At 38.8% G+C, this 17,609-nt stretch overlaps 1 protein-coding gene across 4 annotated transcripts in view; it reads right to left on the bottom strand.

The window, feature by feature from the left end:
• Positions 1–17,609, bottom strand: part of RGL1 (ral guanine nucleotide dissociation stimulator like 1) — a 254,758-nt gene that overhangs the window by 146,490 nt on the left and 90,659 nt on the right. For all 4 annotated transcript variants that reach the window (XM_042924546.1, XM_042924547.1, XM_042924550.1 and 1 more), the window contains one exon: positions 12,812–12,975. In XM_042924546.1, the coding sequence (XP_042780480.1) occupies positions 12,812–12,943 (132 nt within the window). In that variant the 5' untranslated portion in view covers positions 12,944–12,975. The remainder of the gene's footprint in view (positions 1–12,811; positions 12,976–17,609) is intronic.

Consider the following 17,609-nt stretch of genomic DNA (forward strand, 5'->3'; position numbering starts at 1 on the left):
TGCTTTAATTTTCAGAATTGTAAAACATACACAGAAATAGAAATAGATATAATCATGCTCATTATTACGACCATCTGTAATTGACAAATGTTAACAGTTTTGCATATTAATTTCACTCTATTCAAGACTTTCCAAAGGGCCAAAACTCAAATGGTTCTGTGATCGGTCCTGAGTTAACTACAGAGAGAAAAATGGAAATAATATTATCAAGCACTTGCTATGTGCTAATCATTGTCCTACATGGTTCATACATGTTGTATATTCAACCCCCTCCCAAAGAATATTATCCACACTTTATAGACGAAGAAACGGAAGCATAGGGGATTAACTACTGCCCAAGATAATACATCCAGTAAATGTTGCTCCCACATTCAAACCAAATGCTAGCTAAATCCAAAATCCAGGAGGTTTTCCTCTTTATTGCCTAAATCCTCAAATCCTATCATGTCTGGAAGGAGCTTGCACTTTTTGAGCAAGAAATAACACTTTCACATATGATAGGTACCCAATCATTTAAAAATGTCAATTAAGTGCTTACTATGGGTCATGTGCCACTATCTCATAAATGTGCAGAAAATTAAGTGAATCGGGGCACTGCATTCACTAGCATTCTGGGTAATTTAGCTAAAGAATAAGAATTAAGTGGTGGCATAATGCCACGGATGTTTCTTCACTGCAAAAGAAACATGCAACCATGGAAGCAGTGAGAAAATAGCATTAAGAGACTGAATAGGCCCCCGACTGGTTAAAGATGACTAACAGACACGCTACATTCTGACTAGATAGCCCCAGAAAGTTTCTATTTCTACAATGACTGGTTGTGACATGAAAAGATTTTACAAGGTGACTAGATATTTAAGAGTCATATTTTAAAACTGGCTGTCACTTATGATTTCTACAGTGTCCGGTGTTTTTGTGTTCACAATTGAAAAAAAATGAAACCTAGGGATGAATAATGTGGCTCTTTTCTCCATATATCTTCTCAGCTCTCAGTTCAAATTTTTTTTTAAGTTTATTTATGTTGACTGGGGTGGGTAGGGGCAGAGAGAGACTCCCAACCAGGTTCTGCTCAGCGTAGAGCCGAACGCATAACTCAAACTCACAAACAGTGAGATCATGACCTGAGCTGAAATCAAGAGTTGGACACTTAACCCACTGAGCCACCCAGCCGCCCCTCAGTTCAAATTCTTACAGTTGCTTAACGGTCAGCACCTGCATGGCTCTATAGTTCCAGTGTGACTTCGTTAAGCCTCTGCATCTTCCTCCATGTGGTCCCTGCCTCCCTTCAGAAAAGGGGATGCCACCATCGGGCGCCTAGGTGGCTCAGTCAGTTAAGCGTCTGACTCTTGGTTTTGGCTCAGGTCATGATCTCACGGTTTCATGAGTTCAAGCCCCCTGACAGGCTCTGCACTGAGAGCATGAGCCTGCTTGGGATTCTCTCCCTCTCTCTTTCTCTCTCTGCCCCTCCCTCACTCGCTCTGTCTTGACCTCTCTCAAAATAAACAAACAAACAAACAAACAAACAAACTTAAAAAAAAAAAAAGAAAGCAAAGGGATGACACCTTGCTCCCTGCCCAAAAGGGATGGTTTGTCCTTGTGTGTATACTTTGTATCAAGAGGCTTGCTACATTTCTGCCAGTAAGTCCTGTGCATGTGGGAATGGCTGGCCTTCTGTGTCAGTGTTGTCAGTACTTTGGACTTCTCTTAGCAAATTGTACTACTACTGGACTCCCAGTTGAAATCCTGGCTCCGGCTTTTGCTTTCACAGATCTACCACCCGCAACAACGCCTTAAAAATATCTCCTCCCACCTTGATATGGCATGATTCTTCCATCACAATGTTTCCAGTCTCTGCCATTTTTAGCTTCCCTGATCAACATTTTTACTCTGAAACAATTCAGATCTGTTCTTGGGCTGCATTCATCCTACTTAAGATGAAAGTTTTGAGGCAACAGTGAGTTCGTTTGTAAACACGATTTGACCATAGGGTGAACAAGAGTGGGTGGAGAGGGTATTCAGCTCACTGAGGACTCCTTTCATCAAGCTATTTGCTTTTATTGTCACTGTATTTTTACCAAACGCATATGTTGTTTATTTCTCAGAAATCCAATAAAATTGTAATGGGCTCTTCTTATTGGCAAGTACAAGCCACAGGATACCACATACAGTTCTGGGCCTTGGGTCTACCCTTTTATATCAGAGAAAATATCACCAACCAACCCCCACCCCCACCCCCCGCCCCTGCCAAATTCTGTCACTTGGGTGTTCTCAGGTGCTCTTATCAACATGTGAGATGGTGGTTTATCTGTCCGTTCCTTTGTTCATTCATTAGTTCATTCAACCAACATCTCAACACTGCAGTGATGTAATCTGAATAAGACAGACACAGTTCCTCCTGTTAGGAGCTCATTGTACACTAGAAAAGATTCTGAAATAAGCATTTGCCATATAATGTGACAAATGTATATAAAGAGGACACCAAGGGCTTTCTAAAAAAGAGTAAGGGGAAAATGACAAGGGCACACAACATGGTCTGTGGAGATGGAAGACAATTCCTAGAGTCTGAGGAATGAGTAAATGCCAGCTAGGAAAGGGGAAGGAAGGGCACTCTAAACAGAGAGACCAGCACGATGTGTAAAGACATTGGGGCTACTGACATCGGAGTTAAATTCTTTAAAGGGTGCTCATCTTTTACAATCAGTAATGCCCCACCCCTCAATCTTTACCTCACTGAAATTTTCTTCATCTATAAAGTTTCCTGACAGTCCTAGATCAGGATTTCCATTAAGTAAATCAGGTGAATATCTCAGATTCCAGGTCACAGAAGAAGAGTTCATAGTGAAGGATTTCAACTGTTTCTTCTCCTGGGCCCCTGGGAAAGGATGGGCCTTTAAAATAGTCACTGCGGTGGGAAGACATGCAACCTCTCCCCAACACTCTACATTTATAATCCAAGAACAAATTTAAATAATGTCATTTCTTCCTCGTATTTGCATCCTAAAAGGAGAAATGGGATTAAAGGACTGAAGACACTTCCTTTCCCTTTCATAGGAACAATTTCAGTTGGTAAGCTCTTCTCCCCCATCCCCTGCCTGTTTACTGCCTCATGCCAAGCTTCTCCTGACACAATGGGGTTTTCAAGGGAATAAAAAGAGATCCTGAAGTTTACAGTGAACAGATTGTGGAAAACAATGGCCTGAAACAAAACTGCTTTGCAAACTTTTTCTTGGAGATTTAAGATCCCCATGAATGCAAGCCCCATGAATGAAAGACTTTGAGGCCCTCAAGAAACTGGTTTCCTTTCTTTCTTCCTTCCTTCCTTCCTTCCTTCCTTCCTTCCTTCCTTCCTTCCTTCCTAAATTTACCTAGAGTTTCCTGTACTCTCTGTATCAAAATGCAAAGAAATGTTCATGTCTGGTATAGTGAACGCAGGGTTTGTTCTAGAACTGGGAGCCAAACAGAGCAGGCTAAATTGGTTACAAAGTGTCTACGAGATTTTTACAGGAGAAAGCTATCTTCATATCAATCCTGTCTTATTTTATCATCTTAGAAGGGTTTGCTTTACCACTCAAATCATCACCTGAGCAACTTGAATCAGCAGCCAGTATAACACAAGTTTTAGAACCCAGCCTGTCCTCTCTGATTCTTGACCACTGCCCCTGAGGGGCACACCTCACACACAGGGTAAGGGGGGAGGAAGCTAAGTGGTTCTAAAACACACACATCTGACCACTACCCCAAAATTATTTGTATATCTCAACACAATGCTATTCAGTTGGGTTGACTGTCTTCCTGCCTGAAGGATCACTCTGTAGGAACTTTAGTGAGGGTAGTCTCATTAGAGTCAGGCAATTGTGTCCATCAGTTCAAGTTTCTATAGTCATTTAACCACATAGAAAGGCTCCTGGAGTGTGGGGACCTCCGAAATGCGGGGAACTCCTAAATTCTGATAGCGGGAGTAAAAGCAACTACTATACAACTGATAGGCCAATATAGTGTAACACTTTGTACTCCTCCCTCCTCACAGATTCATTCCCCAATAATAGAAGTCTACATCTATTGCTTATTATGTAGAAGACACTATTCTAAGCATTATACACATTATAATTCAATTCATTCTCACAACAATCTTATTAGAATATCATTTTTATAGATGAAGAAATTGAAGTACAGAGAGATTAAGAAATGTGACAAGTTCACATAGCAAGTCTGGTTCCAGAGTCCGCGTTCTTAGTCCCTCTGTATATTTTCTGTATTCAATATTTATTAAGTACCCGCTATGTGCCAAACACTGTAAATATTATTGGGCATATATAGGTGAATATGACAGAGGCTCTGGCCTTGAGGAGCTGACATTCTAGTTTGGGAGACAGCAATATATAAATACAAGTACCGGGGCGCCTGGGTGGCGCAGTCGGTTAAGCGTCCGACTTCAGCCAGGTCACGATCTCGTGGTCGGTGAGTTCGAGCCCCGCGATGATCTCGCGGTCCGTGAGTTCGAGCCCCGCGTCAGGCTCTGGGCTGATGGCTCGGAGCCTGGAGCCTGTTTCCGATTCTGTGTCTCCCTCTCTCTCTGACCCTCCCCCGTTCATGCTCTGTCTCTCTCTGTCCCAAAAATAAATAAAAAACGTTGAAAAAATAAATAAATAAATAAATAAATAAATAAATAAATACAAGTACCTTTCATTTGATAGGTCTTACAAGGTAGAAAAGCAGAGGTGTTGTGAGACCACACAGCGGGGTCACTAACCCTGACCAGAGGGGTCAAGGATATCTTCTGTGAAGAGGTGATACATAAGCACCTTTTCACACCAACACTGAAATGTAACTACAATGAAAGTTTTGATATCCAGAATGTCCCCATCCCTCACCCCGTGGTTTAGACTGTGAAACTTATTCAAAATGTCATGTGCCGTAACTCAAATGGTCTTACACTGGGCAATGTGGGGCTCTGGCAACAAGAGCCGATGGATAAAAATAAGAAGCTACAAACTTGGTAGATTGGAGCTAGAGAGACCCCTTGATAAAAAGTGTGTGCCCCATGGTAATAACCTGTTTGGTGAGCAGTGTCTCAAGGGCATAGGAAAACACTGATGTGATTCTGACAGGTTTTAATGTCCAAGGAAGCAACAAGAGCTCAGGAAATGGGTGAAAAAATCCAGCTTCCAAACAATCAGACTGTTCACAATTGGGCCCCAATCAACAGCTTGGGGTATGTAGAGCAGAGCTCTGCTGTGCAGAAATGAGAGCTACAAAGAGTTTAGCAGAGTTTTAGGGCTCCATTTCAATAGGATGAGGTTAAGGGCCGGGTGCAGCCTCCATGAGACCCTGGGATATTATACGAGAGAACGGAGATGGAAGCCCAGGCACACACACGGGGACAGCACTCTGAGGAATGAAGAAAGCTATGACTCGTTGGGTACGTTGGTGTTTACTCCCACCAGACATTGCAGAGCCAAGCTCTATGAAAGCAAGCCTGGTAGCATTTATTGAGCTAAGGACGCTGTGTGCCCTGGCCAGGATGAGTTAAAGTCTGGGCAAGGAAACCAAATGTAGAATCAGATTGATTTAAACGACTTTGGTAACTGAGAACAAACTGAGGGCCGATGGGGGGTGGGAGGGAGGGGAGGGTGGGTGATGGGCATTGAAGAGGGCATCTTTTGGGATGAGCACTGGGTGTTGTATGGAAACCAATCTGACAATAAATTTCATATATTAAAAAGAAAAATAAACAACTTTGGTAGACAACTTCATGAGGAAATAAGAGTATACAAATGAAGAGAGACAAACTTGAGTTTGAATGTTACTCTGCCACTTACCATATGTATCTTTGAGCATATGCCTTAATCTCTAATCTTCAAAATCCTTATGAAATATACACCTTTGGCTGTGGCAATTAAATATATTAATGGATATGAAAGTGCCAACTATATCTAATTCTTGACACAGGGAAGGTGCTCAATCAATGATATTTTCCCTCCCCTACAAACCCCAATTGAATATTATTCAGTCTCAAAATTCCATTTCCTGCTACTGATGATACATCTACTTTATTCATTCCAGCAAAAATACTTCAAGGCATTTTTATATATTAATAACTTCCTAAGCAGGACATTTCTATCCCATTGCCTCACACTAAAATTTGTGGCAGAGCTTAAAAGAAATTCATTCAGAATCCCAAAGAAGAACCCTAATTCTGTCATCGAACCATAGCCTTTAGGCTCAACAAAGAGCTGGCTCTAAAAAGATTACTGCAATGCACCCCTACTGCTCATCCAAATTGTCATCTACTTTTGTATTTTAATTCTCTCTCTTCCTGTCCCTCAGATGAGTGTGATTTAATCTCCAAAGCATGCATGATGAACACATTACTATTTCTTCCTCCAAGAATGTGATGTTACAATGTGGGGCCCCATTCCTGAGCTGGATAGAGAGGAAGAGGTCAGATGTCCAGTCTCCATACAGGCATTCACTAGTTTCATTTCACACAGAGAACATCTCTGTTCCACAGCCACAGATATCTTGCTTATCTTGGCAGCCTTCTCACAAATGTAAAACATTGGATACAGATAAGTCCAGTGGCATGGCAGATGACTCAATGAAAATTCAATCAGCAACGACCAAAAAAAAAAAAAAAATCACCACTACTTAGTGCTATTTTATGGTGAATCAAATGAATCGCCTCTGTACTCACAGACGGCAATATTTTGGTGGATGTTACAATTTAGAGAAACAACATATTACCATATTACTGAGAAATAATGGTTATATGGTCACATAAATACTATGAAAACGATTCATCAATTAATCACGTTTTTATTTCAACCTGTGTCCAGCAGTATGCCAATGCTTTGGGTTTATAGCGCTGTAGAATTAAAACTAATGAACATGATCTTAAGGACAGACTGTTTAGTTGAAGTGAGAGAGTCCCCATCCTGAAAAAAGAACAACCCCACATAAGTCCCCCATTGAGCACAGATTAGCACAATGTAGATAAAAAAAGAAAGAGACCAAGGTGAACTAGAAGGTTTCAAAGTGTTCGAGCCATCCTTCACATGTCTGACAGAGTAACATTTCTAAATAACAGATCCTTTTTTTAAAACATTTTTTAATGTTTTTATTTATTTTTGAGACAGAGAGAGACAGAGCATGAGCAGAGAAGGGGCAGAGAGAGGGGGAGACACAGAATCTGAAGCAGGCTCCAGGCTCCGAGCTGTCAGCACAGAGCCCAAGTGAGGCTCAAACTCACAAACCACAAGATCATGACCTGAGCCAAAATCAGATGCTTAACTGACTGAGCCACCCAGGAACCCCCTAAAAAAACAAATCCAACCATGCCACTAGCGCCACCTAAAACCCTTCATTGACTTCCCAAGGCCCACAAGATAATTTCTGAATTTCTGAGAGCACATAAGACTTTTCATTACTTGGTCCCTCTCAGTTTCATCTCTTGCCATCCCTTTTGTGCTACAAATGCTCCAAACTGCAGTGCGTTCTCTCTAATACTGCCTTTTACACACTTTTCTGTCTTCCAGGAATATTTTCTCCCATTCTTCTAAAATCCCATTTGCTGGGATAATTTATGCTTTTCCTTTAAGAATGAACTCAAGTATTGGTCTATTATGTGATTAAGAAATAAACTTTTATTGTGTGAAGCCACTTAAAATTTTGACTGTGTTTGATACAGCATTAGTGTTCCTCTAACTAATACAGGTTTTATTACTTTAAACAACACACAGACTAACAGACAAAATCCAGGGCTGGCTCAAGAGAGAGAATCTACAGGAAATTCCACTGCATAAAACGAGGACCCCAAAATGTGATTCCCTCCACATTAAGGTGAACTAAGAAAGACATGCCCTCCATGACAGCACCAGGAAAATTACTTATCTTAAAATATGAATAGGGGCAGGGGTGGGTTGGGGAGGAGGGAATCATTTCCCCTTGGAACTAATACCACAAATATACTCATCCACAGGCTTCCAGCCTGTATTCACCTGGAGTAGTCTGAAAAACCTCAAGCTAAGAATTTACTTTAAAGTGACTTCTGGTTGGTAGTGTTCCCAGAAGTAAATGCAAATTCTCTATAGAGAAAATTCCCTTCATTCCAAGAAAAATGAATCCACAGTTGAAAATCATAAAACCCACAAAGAAACAAAACATCATGTGCAAAAGGCAACAGAAAGAACACATAGCATAACAAGACCCACATTTATCAGCATTGCCGACTCAGAATATTATATTTAATATTATTTTTATTATATTTAATATTGTTAAGAAACACTCCTCCATGAGTCTCTCATTTCTTCCTGGCTTGCTTTGTATGCCAAAAGATCAAGGCCTGGCTGATCTTTACCAGACCATTTTTCAGGCCTGTGTTTGCAGCCTACCGTCAACCTTAAAGGATAAGGTAATATCTCCCCCTCAGGAGAAACTGCAGGCTTATTCACTATCTACTATAAACTGGAAAGTTTCCCAAAGTCAGTGATCTTTTCCTAGAGAGGCAGTTACATAGGCCCTGCAGGAACGGCAACATAAGGAACCAAAACAAACATGCTGACATTCTGGCTACTGTTTCTTCTGTGCATAATAAATAGTCTTTTGTCTCCGAGACAAGAGTCTCGTGTCTTTTTTCAGTATCTACACAACATTGGCAAGCTAACTTGCAAATACCATACAATTTCATAGCCTTTACAGTTCTTGACAAATAGTCTTTAAAAATAAAAAATATGAATAGAAAGCAAGACACTAAAAAAAATTACTAGAAAATTTTAAAAGAACAGAACAGAACTTCTAGAAGTAAAAAACAGAATAATTGAAATTTAAAATTCAGTGTTTGAGTTAAAGAGCAAATTAGATACAACTGAAAAAAGAATTAGTGCATTAAAAGAATTTAAAATTAATCAGAATACCACACAGAGAGAAAAAAAAGATAGCAACTCTAAGAGAGAGGTTAAGGGCCATAAGCAAAGAATGAGAAAAACAAACATAAATCTTGGAGTTACAGAAGTAGAATGAAGCAAAAACAATTGTTTATTTGAAAAGAAAATTACAGAGATCTTTTCAGACTGATGAAAGATAACAATCCACATATTTGGGAAGCCCTATGAATTCCAAGAAGTTAAATAAAAAGAAATTCTCACCTCAACACAGAAGAATGAAACTACAAAATAGCAAAAATGTGGAGAAGGTTTAGATAGCTATAAAAGACATTATATCCAAAGGAATAAAAATTAGACTTTTAGCTAGTTTGCAACAGAAACAATGGAAGGCAGAGGACAATGGATTATTTGTAATGTACTTAAAGAAAGTAACCTAGAATTCTATACCCACCGAAACTATCATTCTAAGAGTAGACTCCAAATAAAGGCATCTTCAGACAAAAAGAAAAAAGAAAAGAAAGACTTTTGCTATAGTTAGATTCTCAGAAAAGTAAACTCTAAAAAAAAAAAAGAGAGAGGAAAAGAAAAATTATCTAAGATGGAGTTGAGATATATCAAGAATTGATGAGTAAAAGAATGAGATTCTATTTTATAACAACTAGATTGAAAAAATTAAGAAATCTGACAATTGTAGAAGTTGGCAAGGATGTAGAATAAGATAAATGTTATACACTGCTCGTGGGAGTGTAAATTGGTACTTATTTGAAAGCAATATGGCAATAACTTGCAAAACAGAACTTGCACATACCCAACTACAAAATTCACCTAATAGGTAATAACCTAGAAAGATTCTTACACATAGGGCACTCTTATACCATGGAACAGACATGTATAAGGATCTTCATAGCAAATTGTTCATAATGCCAAAAAACTAAATAATTAAAATGTCCATGAATGTAACTGTGAATAAATAAACCATTGTATAACCACATAATGGAATATTATTCAACAGTGAAAATTAATGAATTACTACTAAAAATCTTAGAAACATGTGAGTGACAGAAGCGAGTCACCAAAGAAGTCAGATCTATATCATATATATAACACTATATAACTAGCTTACATAACTAAATAATATTATTTGGAGATACGTATATATTCAATAAAAACATTTAAACAGCTAAAGAACAATCAAACATAGATTTCAAGAAAATAGTTATCTTTGCAGGGAAAGGAATCAAGGGGACAGGATTGGAAGAATCCACATACGAGTTAGTTGTGACCTCACAAGTGTTTGTTTTAATATCATACTCTATAACTTACATGTATATTATTTTGTAGATATCAAATATTACAATGTAAATAAATTAACATTTAGCAAAAGAAGAAAGGAAAAGAAAAAAACTCCCTTAATATTAGTTATGAAAATCTTACAGCAAAGTGGTATAGAATAAAATACTGGAAGAGTGGAAGAGTCAGAGTGGAATATTGAAACATGCCCTTTAAAGCTGATAATTAGACAAGATATTCACTAAATATAAAAATGTTGATACTCCTAAATTAATCAACAAACTTATTTCAATCCCAATTGGGTTCCCAGCAGACTTTGCTTTTTCTTTATATTCTCAGAATTTGATAAGCTCATCCTAAATTCATATTGAAAATAGAAGTTCCAAAAACAGCCAACACAATTTTGAAGAGCAATAATTCAGTGGAGGGACATGTCCTATTAGATATCCATGTTTCCTTTAAAGCTAAAAGGCTGAGGCAGTATCACATCAGCAGAGAGAGAATGTAAAGAAACAGGATACATGAGAACATTACAAACTAAAGAAGATTATGGATGTTCAAAAATGGTACTAGGATAATTAATTATCCGCATGGAAAAATTCATACTAAAACAAGAAGGTCCCATTTCAAAACAATCAGATCAGCCAATATTTAAAGGTCTGATAATATCAGTAACTGGTGAGAATACGGAGCAAGGGGAATTCTCATATGCTGCTAGTGGGGATATAAACTCATGTCCTCGTCTTAGAAATCAATCTGATAATAACTAATAAAACTGAATATTTTCATACTTTATAATCCAGCAGCCCACTTGCAAATATCTATGCTAAATAAATGTATTCTACAACCCTGTATTGAAAAAAAATCCTAAAGATTAATAAGAGAATAAACAAACTTGATTCAATCAATAGAAAATAAAAAGCAGTAAAATGTGAATAAGTTAGAAATACATATATCAAGCACAGAAAACAGGTAAGACAGACACCAAATATTAAGTTTTTTAAAAAAAGCAAGCTATAAAAGTAGATACATAATATAAATCTTATACAAAACTTAAAAGATATAAATCAATACTACATATTGGATATGTGGATAACAGGTATAAATTATATATATTGAAATATGCATAAGAATGATGAAAGCTTAATTCAGGAGAGGGATTACCTTGGGGAAAGGGGGAGAAGGATAAAATTGGGGGGCAGAGCCAGCCTTAGGGTGAGGCAAGCAAGGCACGTCAAAATATAAGGACGCATCAATTTTCAAGTTTGCGCAAGTGCAGGACACAAACCTAAGAGTGAGTGCTTCCTTAAGTTTTGTGCCCTCAGCACCTCATTTATCTGACCATTGTCTTGGTCTTATTGGGTGGGATATGTAGAGACTTCAACTGCTCTCTGGGGAGTTTTATTCCTTAAAAAAAAAACACAAAACTTTTGGGCAGCTATCCCTACAGACAGGATTTACATTTGCTTGGGCAGTATTCACATGCTTAAGACTGTAGTTGTTCTGTTACTTTCTTAAATTAGAACTGCCACAACATATGGATATTAAAGATGTGGATTCCAAACACACAAGTGCCGTGAGGACTTGCTATAATGATTTCTCATGGAAGTTTCTTTTCTCCTTTTCATAATAACCAGGAAAAAGACATGTGACTAAGCTTGGCAGTTGTAAGAATAAAGAGGGGGTGGGGAAAAGACTGGAATTTATACCAGGAATAGTACCCTGAGCAGCTCTTGCTGACTTGGCTCCTATCTTCTTTCCAAGCCTAGTTTCCTCCCTTCCTTCCTTCCTTCCTTCCTTCCTTCCTTCCTTTTTTTTCTTTCTTTCTTTCTTTTTCTTTCTTTCTTTCTTTCTTTCTTTCTTTCTTTCTTTCTTTCCTTCTTCTTCTCTTTCTTTCTTTCATGTTTTCTTTCCTTATTTTATTTTAATTGATTTTATTAAAGTTTATTTATTTATTTATGTTGAGAGAGAGACAGCACATGTCAGCAGGGGGAGGGGTAGAGAGAGGAGGAAAGAGAGAGAATCCCAAGCAGGCTCGACACGGTCAACACAGAACCTGACATGGGGCTTGATCTCATGAATTGTGAGATCATAACCTGAGCTGAAATCAAGAGTTGGATGCTCAACTGACTGAACCATACAGGCACAGCTCCAAGTCTAGTTTACATCAACCTCTCATCAATTCTTTGAGCCTCCCAATACCTTCCAATAATTTCTCATTTTCCTTAAATTAGAGTTAATTTCTGTTGCCTGCAACCAGAGAGCCTTAACTGATACACTTAGCCTCATGCTGCCAAACAATGAATTGATATGATTCCACACATTATGATTGATCCTTAGGAATTAACTTTCTCACTATGATTTGATTTCCAATTTATGATTGGTGGGATTCTACAAGGAAAATGTCTACTTGGGTATTTGAAGCCCTGTCAGGGCCATGTTTTGGCTAAATCACTGTGGAGTTATTAATGTCCAAGAGACACGCTCCTGACCTACCATTCACTGGGCATCAGTATGCCAATTGCCCCTGAATAAAACTTTGCCAAACTGGCCTGTGGTGTTGACTACATGAAGAATTAGAGTCTCAAGTCTAAGAAAATCCACCGTTGTACCAATTGAGTCATTTAGAGTTGCCTTACCTCCTCTGTCTTTAGAACTTCCCATATCCGCGCATGGTCCTCCACCAGCCAGTGTCCTGCACTCTCTCCCTTGGTGGAAAGTTTGAATTTAGACACCACTTGAGTAGGCTCTCCCACCGGTTTCTCCTCCATCTTGAAAGAGCCAGGCAGGAGGCATTACGGACCTGTGTGGAAGAATAAAGTGTGATCCAGGTTAAAGCATTAATTACCATAAAAGAAAGATACGAAGGCAAATTATCCTGCTTGATTTGTGGATAGCGAGACCACAGAAGACAGTGTCACAATAGGCATCAACTTTTACGGCCACTTTTCATATTTTAAATATTCATTATTGCTATTTTAAAGCAGGCTTCTTGGGGGAGGGATGCTTTTTGAGAAAGGATGAAGTGATAGAAATTTTAGAGAAAAGTACAAAGCTTCATCTGCCCAGTAAACCTATTTGTCACTTTGCTCTGGCCCCCTCAGGATGGGGGATGGAAATGGGCAGGTGTAAGACAAGCCTGAGTGGAGTCTTCGTGTTTCCATGTCATGTATTGCACGTGGAAGAGACTCTGGTGTCAGAACTTTTCCTCTTCAAACATCTACTGAGTACTTGTTGATACGAGGCTCCGTGCTAGGCATACACAAGTAATTTGGTAGTTTTGCTCTGAACCTTAAGAAGCTTAATGTTTCAGGGCAGAAGAAGCTATAAACAAGTAATCACAATATGGTGTCTTACATCATAGTGTGATAAATGCCATAATCATCATCTTTTCCAACTGCAGTGGAAGCACGGAGAAATATTCTCCTCAATATTTATTGACTACATCACCTTCCTGAGCCTCAGTTTCATCAGCAGTTGCTGTAAAGACAATATTTTAAAATTGACACCAATTCTATAAAGCCTAACTTCCTTGACCTCTTTCCACCCACCACTGGCTTGTTTGGAATCACATCATGCCTGCTGCGTGCCATCCTGTCCTAAGGAATCGCCTTGCCTCCATTCAAGTCCCACTGAATCTATCCTTCTCAGGATCCTTTTTTTTTTTTTTTTTTTTTAAGTGTATCTGATAAGGATGTTCCACCCACCTAAAACTTTTCCTAGAGAATAAAATCCCAACTCCTTACAATGGCAACCACAGACCTTTATGTCTGGCTTCCCCACTTCCCTTCTTCCGCCACACTCAGCTGCATCCTCAGCCACTGTTCCAGCCATTTGAAGATATGTACGGATCTCAAATATATCTAGTACCCTTAGCCTTTGTTTGTGACATCTCCTCCCACCCCTGCTCCAAGAGAATAAAGACCTTTCCTCCTTGGTTAGTCTCCCTATATACTTTGGAGAGATTTCTATTGTGCCTCCTGTTACACTTTATTATATTTCTTTGCTTTCAACTCTATTTCTACCTTTTGGTCTTTTAAGCATCTTGACACTAGAGATGGTGTCATATATAAATACTAGACAGATGTTTGATGAATTCGCTAATTCAGTAAATCATGAGAATCCAGAGAAAATGAGGCAACAGATCCAATATATTCAAATAACAGATGTGAAAGTCAAATGGCCTCTTTTCTTTCACTTTTTTATGGATTTAGTGGGCTGTATGCTCTTCATAAGGAAGAGCCAAGTCTAACGTTCATCATGCATCCCCGAGCAGCTGATAGTGCAAGCTGAAATTGCTCATTAGTTAACGACAGACTAGTTTTCATGGAAATGTCTTCAAGGAATTAAGCATGTCTGCAAAAAGCAGGTCTTATGCTCACATAACCTACTGTCCAAATAAAAGTAAACAGAAATCGGCCTTGATAAGACGAGTAGGGTTGATTGACCAAGGATTTGAGAAAAGCATCTTCTGCAGTAGACTACTTCTCTGCCTCACATGCTCCACCTAGAAGCCATGGAAAGCAAGCCATCTGCTTGCAGAGAGCAGTGATGAGGAAACTGCTAACCAAAACCATCGTGTAATAACGTGGAAACACGGAGCACTGAATACAAACCTACTAGGAACCAGGAAACAAAAGCTTTGTAATTAATGAACAAAGTTCATCTGAGAGGATATGCTAATAAATGATGCTGACACATACATGCAAGGAAATAAACAAAGGAAAGTCATGTGGAGGTTTCAGTCCAAAAAAAGGAAATTAAAATAAACAAGCAAAATGGAAACAGGCCAGATAAGTAGGGAAGGAAATTCCATCATTGTTATTGGAGATAATACTGTAAACAACAAATAATAAATCAAAACAAAGTGGAAAAGCTACATAAAATGGCTTTGGCTGTATCCTTTGCATATCATGGAAACCTAAATGGACAAAACAGGCAAACTACAAAATCTCAGGGTGAACAATGGAACATCTGTAAGCGTAATGTATCCCAGTGACCCCATGGCTTTCACTCCACTGCTGCCCACAGCTGCTTTCTCATCGTTAGAGTGTGGGTGAGAGTTGGCAAATTTTCAGTGTCGGAGACTGAACTCTACTGTGTACTGACTTCCCACAGATTGTTTCTTGTCCTGTTTGGGAAGAAGATGCAATTCTGGGTTTTAAACCATTACAAAGCACTGGGTAACTAAGGATGGAAGCAGAGAGGCAGCCAGCTCCTAGGAGGCTCTTCAAGCATTTTGAGATCCTTCTGAGACTTGAGGTCTTTTCACCCATCCTCAGTATATCTCCTCACTCATTAAAAAAAAAAAAAGACCATATATGCAACATATATTGAGCTCCCGTTGCACACCAGCCACTGTGCTAGGATTTTTTGCATTATCTCTACTCCATATAATAACCCTGTAAGATAGACTTCACCATTTTACGGCAATGAAAAATTAGATACAATGCATCTAATATACTGGTAGAAAGTCATAGAGTTCCTAAGTTTGTGCTTTCTCTCCTAGGCCACTTCAGCAGAACTTCAACCCTCACCCTCCACCCAACCATCACTGGTAGAATGAGACCTCCCTCTCCTGCCCTTTCCCCCACGGATTAGAGTTAAAGTGTCAGTGTCTTAGCTAACTGGTCCAATGGTAGCCACTTAAGAGATGGTCACATCTGATGAGTACCCAGGTAAAAGTGGAAAAGATACAGAGAGGAAAACATCCTGGAAAAAAACAGATCATTCCTTTTTCTTCTTACTCCCATCCCAACTTCTTTTTTTATGAACTAATCTCTAAATCCAACATGGGGCTCCAATTCACAACCCTGAGATTAAGAGTCACAAGCTCTACCAACTGAGCCATGGGCATCCCACCCCCATCTCAACTTCTGACCAGGGCAGGCTTTATAGGTGTGACCATGCTCAGAAGAACCCTAGGTTTGATTGAATGCTTTATCATTGCCTTGAACTTCTTAATTTTTGGACAAAGAGCCCTACATTTTCATTTTGCACTAGGCCCCCAAATTATATAGACAATCATGCTGCTGATCCACCTTTTTCCTCTTCAAATCTAAAGTTCCACTCCATACCTTCTTTAAACAATTCATACATTTATAGGTTTCCAATTTCCCTAAAGTGAGCTGGAAGTCTGTAGAGTGGGGCGGTTTTTCATTAGAATTAAAACAAGAGGCATATGTAAACCCTCTACCTCTGACACGCTGCATATCTTAGAGTTGAACTCCTGCCTTCCTTTTAAAAACACATGGTCAAGGCTTACAAGCCACCTTCCATGCAAATACCGCTAATATAAGCCATTCAATGATTAAGATGAAATCACTATAAACCTAAAGGCAGAATCTTCAATTCCACTTAATAGTTGGTCGAAAATATCATAAGCCTATGAGCTTTTTTGGAACTCAGATTTGAAAAACTGTCATCCTAAAATACTTGATACCCAAAACAAACAAAAAAATCTTTAAACCACTGGATGATGACATCACTGTAAGTTTGAGATGGAGTGGAGAAAAGCAGCTGTATGTATCTAAAGGCAAATATCTGGTCAGAGAGCAGAGAGAAGCAAAACTGAGCTGAAATTTTTAAAAAGAAAATTGCTGGAGCAATGCCTTTTCTAATTGTAAAAGGGTCATGACGGTAAACTGCCTCTACTTCATGAAACAGGAAAGTGAAATAAGAAGAGGGAAGGCAAGTCTGGTGCAATGGAAGGCAGATGCTTTCACTTGGCGCTGAGAAACAATCTGCAGATGAGAAAAGCCATGCGAGGGTTCCACAGGTCACTTTGCTTCAAATCCTAGAGCCCTAATTTTCCCACCAAAGCCAAAACACGTTGCGTTGTGTTGTGTTTTGTTTCGTTTTGTTTCCGGTTTGGTTAAATTCAAAGATCATTCTAACCAATACTTACAAATCGTAGCTGTCTTATAAGAAATTGACAGCGGTTACAAGTTGGTGAAAATAACTTGTCATTATAATTATATAAATAATCAAAAAATAACCACATGATTATTATCAATGAGAAAGTAGGCATTTCCTTACATTAACTTCTTTACATTTTGTGCTTTTAAGGTCTGTATTTTTCCTTTAAAATATTTACTATACTATGCTTATGGTAAAATATAGATATAATATATAATACCACTTCTCCCATTCCTTCAAAAGTAATCACTGACTGGAGGTCACAACATTTTCTATGGTCATAACAAGGGACCCAGTTGATGGCTCCATATCCTAAACAGTCATTAAGTGCCAAAAGCAAATAAGCAGCCCCTCAGCGGCTAATCTTAAAAACATAAATACTAAATGACAATCTAAAAACATAAAAATTTGCCATTACTAGTGTCTGTTCTCGCCATTTGATAAAAATTATCCGTATTTCTCATGGATACAAACTTTCTGAAGCATGGCTTTAAAAATAAGGGCTAGGGCACAATTTCA

This window comes from Panthera leo, chromosome F3, assembly GCF_018350215.1.
Source record: "Panthera leo isolate Ple1 chromosome F3, P.leo_Ple1_pat1.1, whole genome shotgun sequence".
NCBI lineage: Eukaryota > Metazoa > Chordata > Mammalia > Carnivora > Felidae > Panthera > Panthera leo.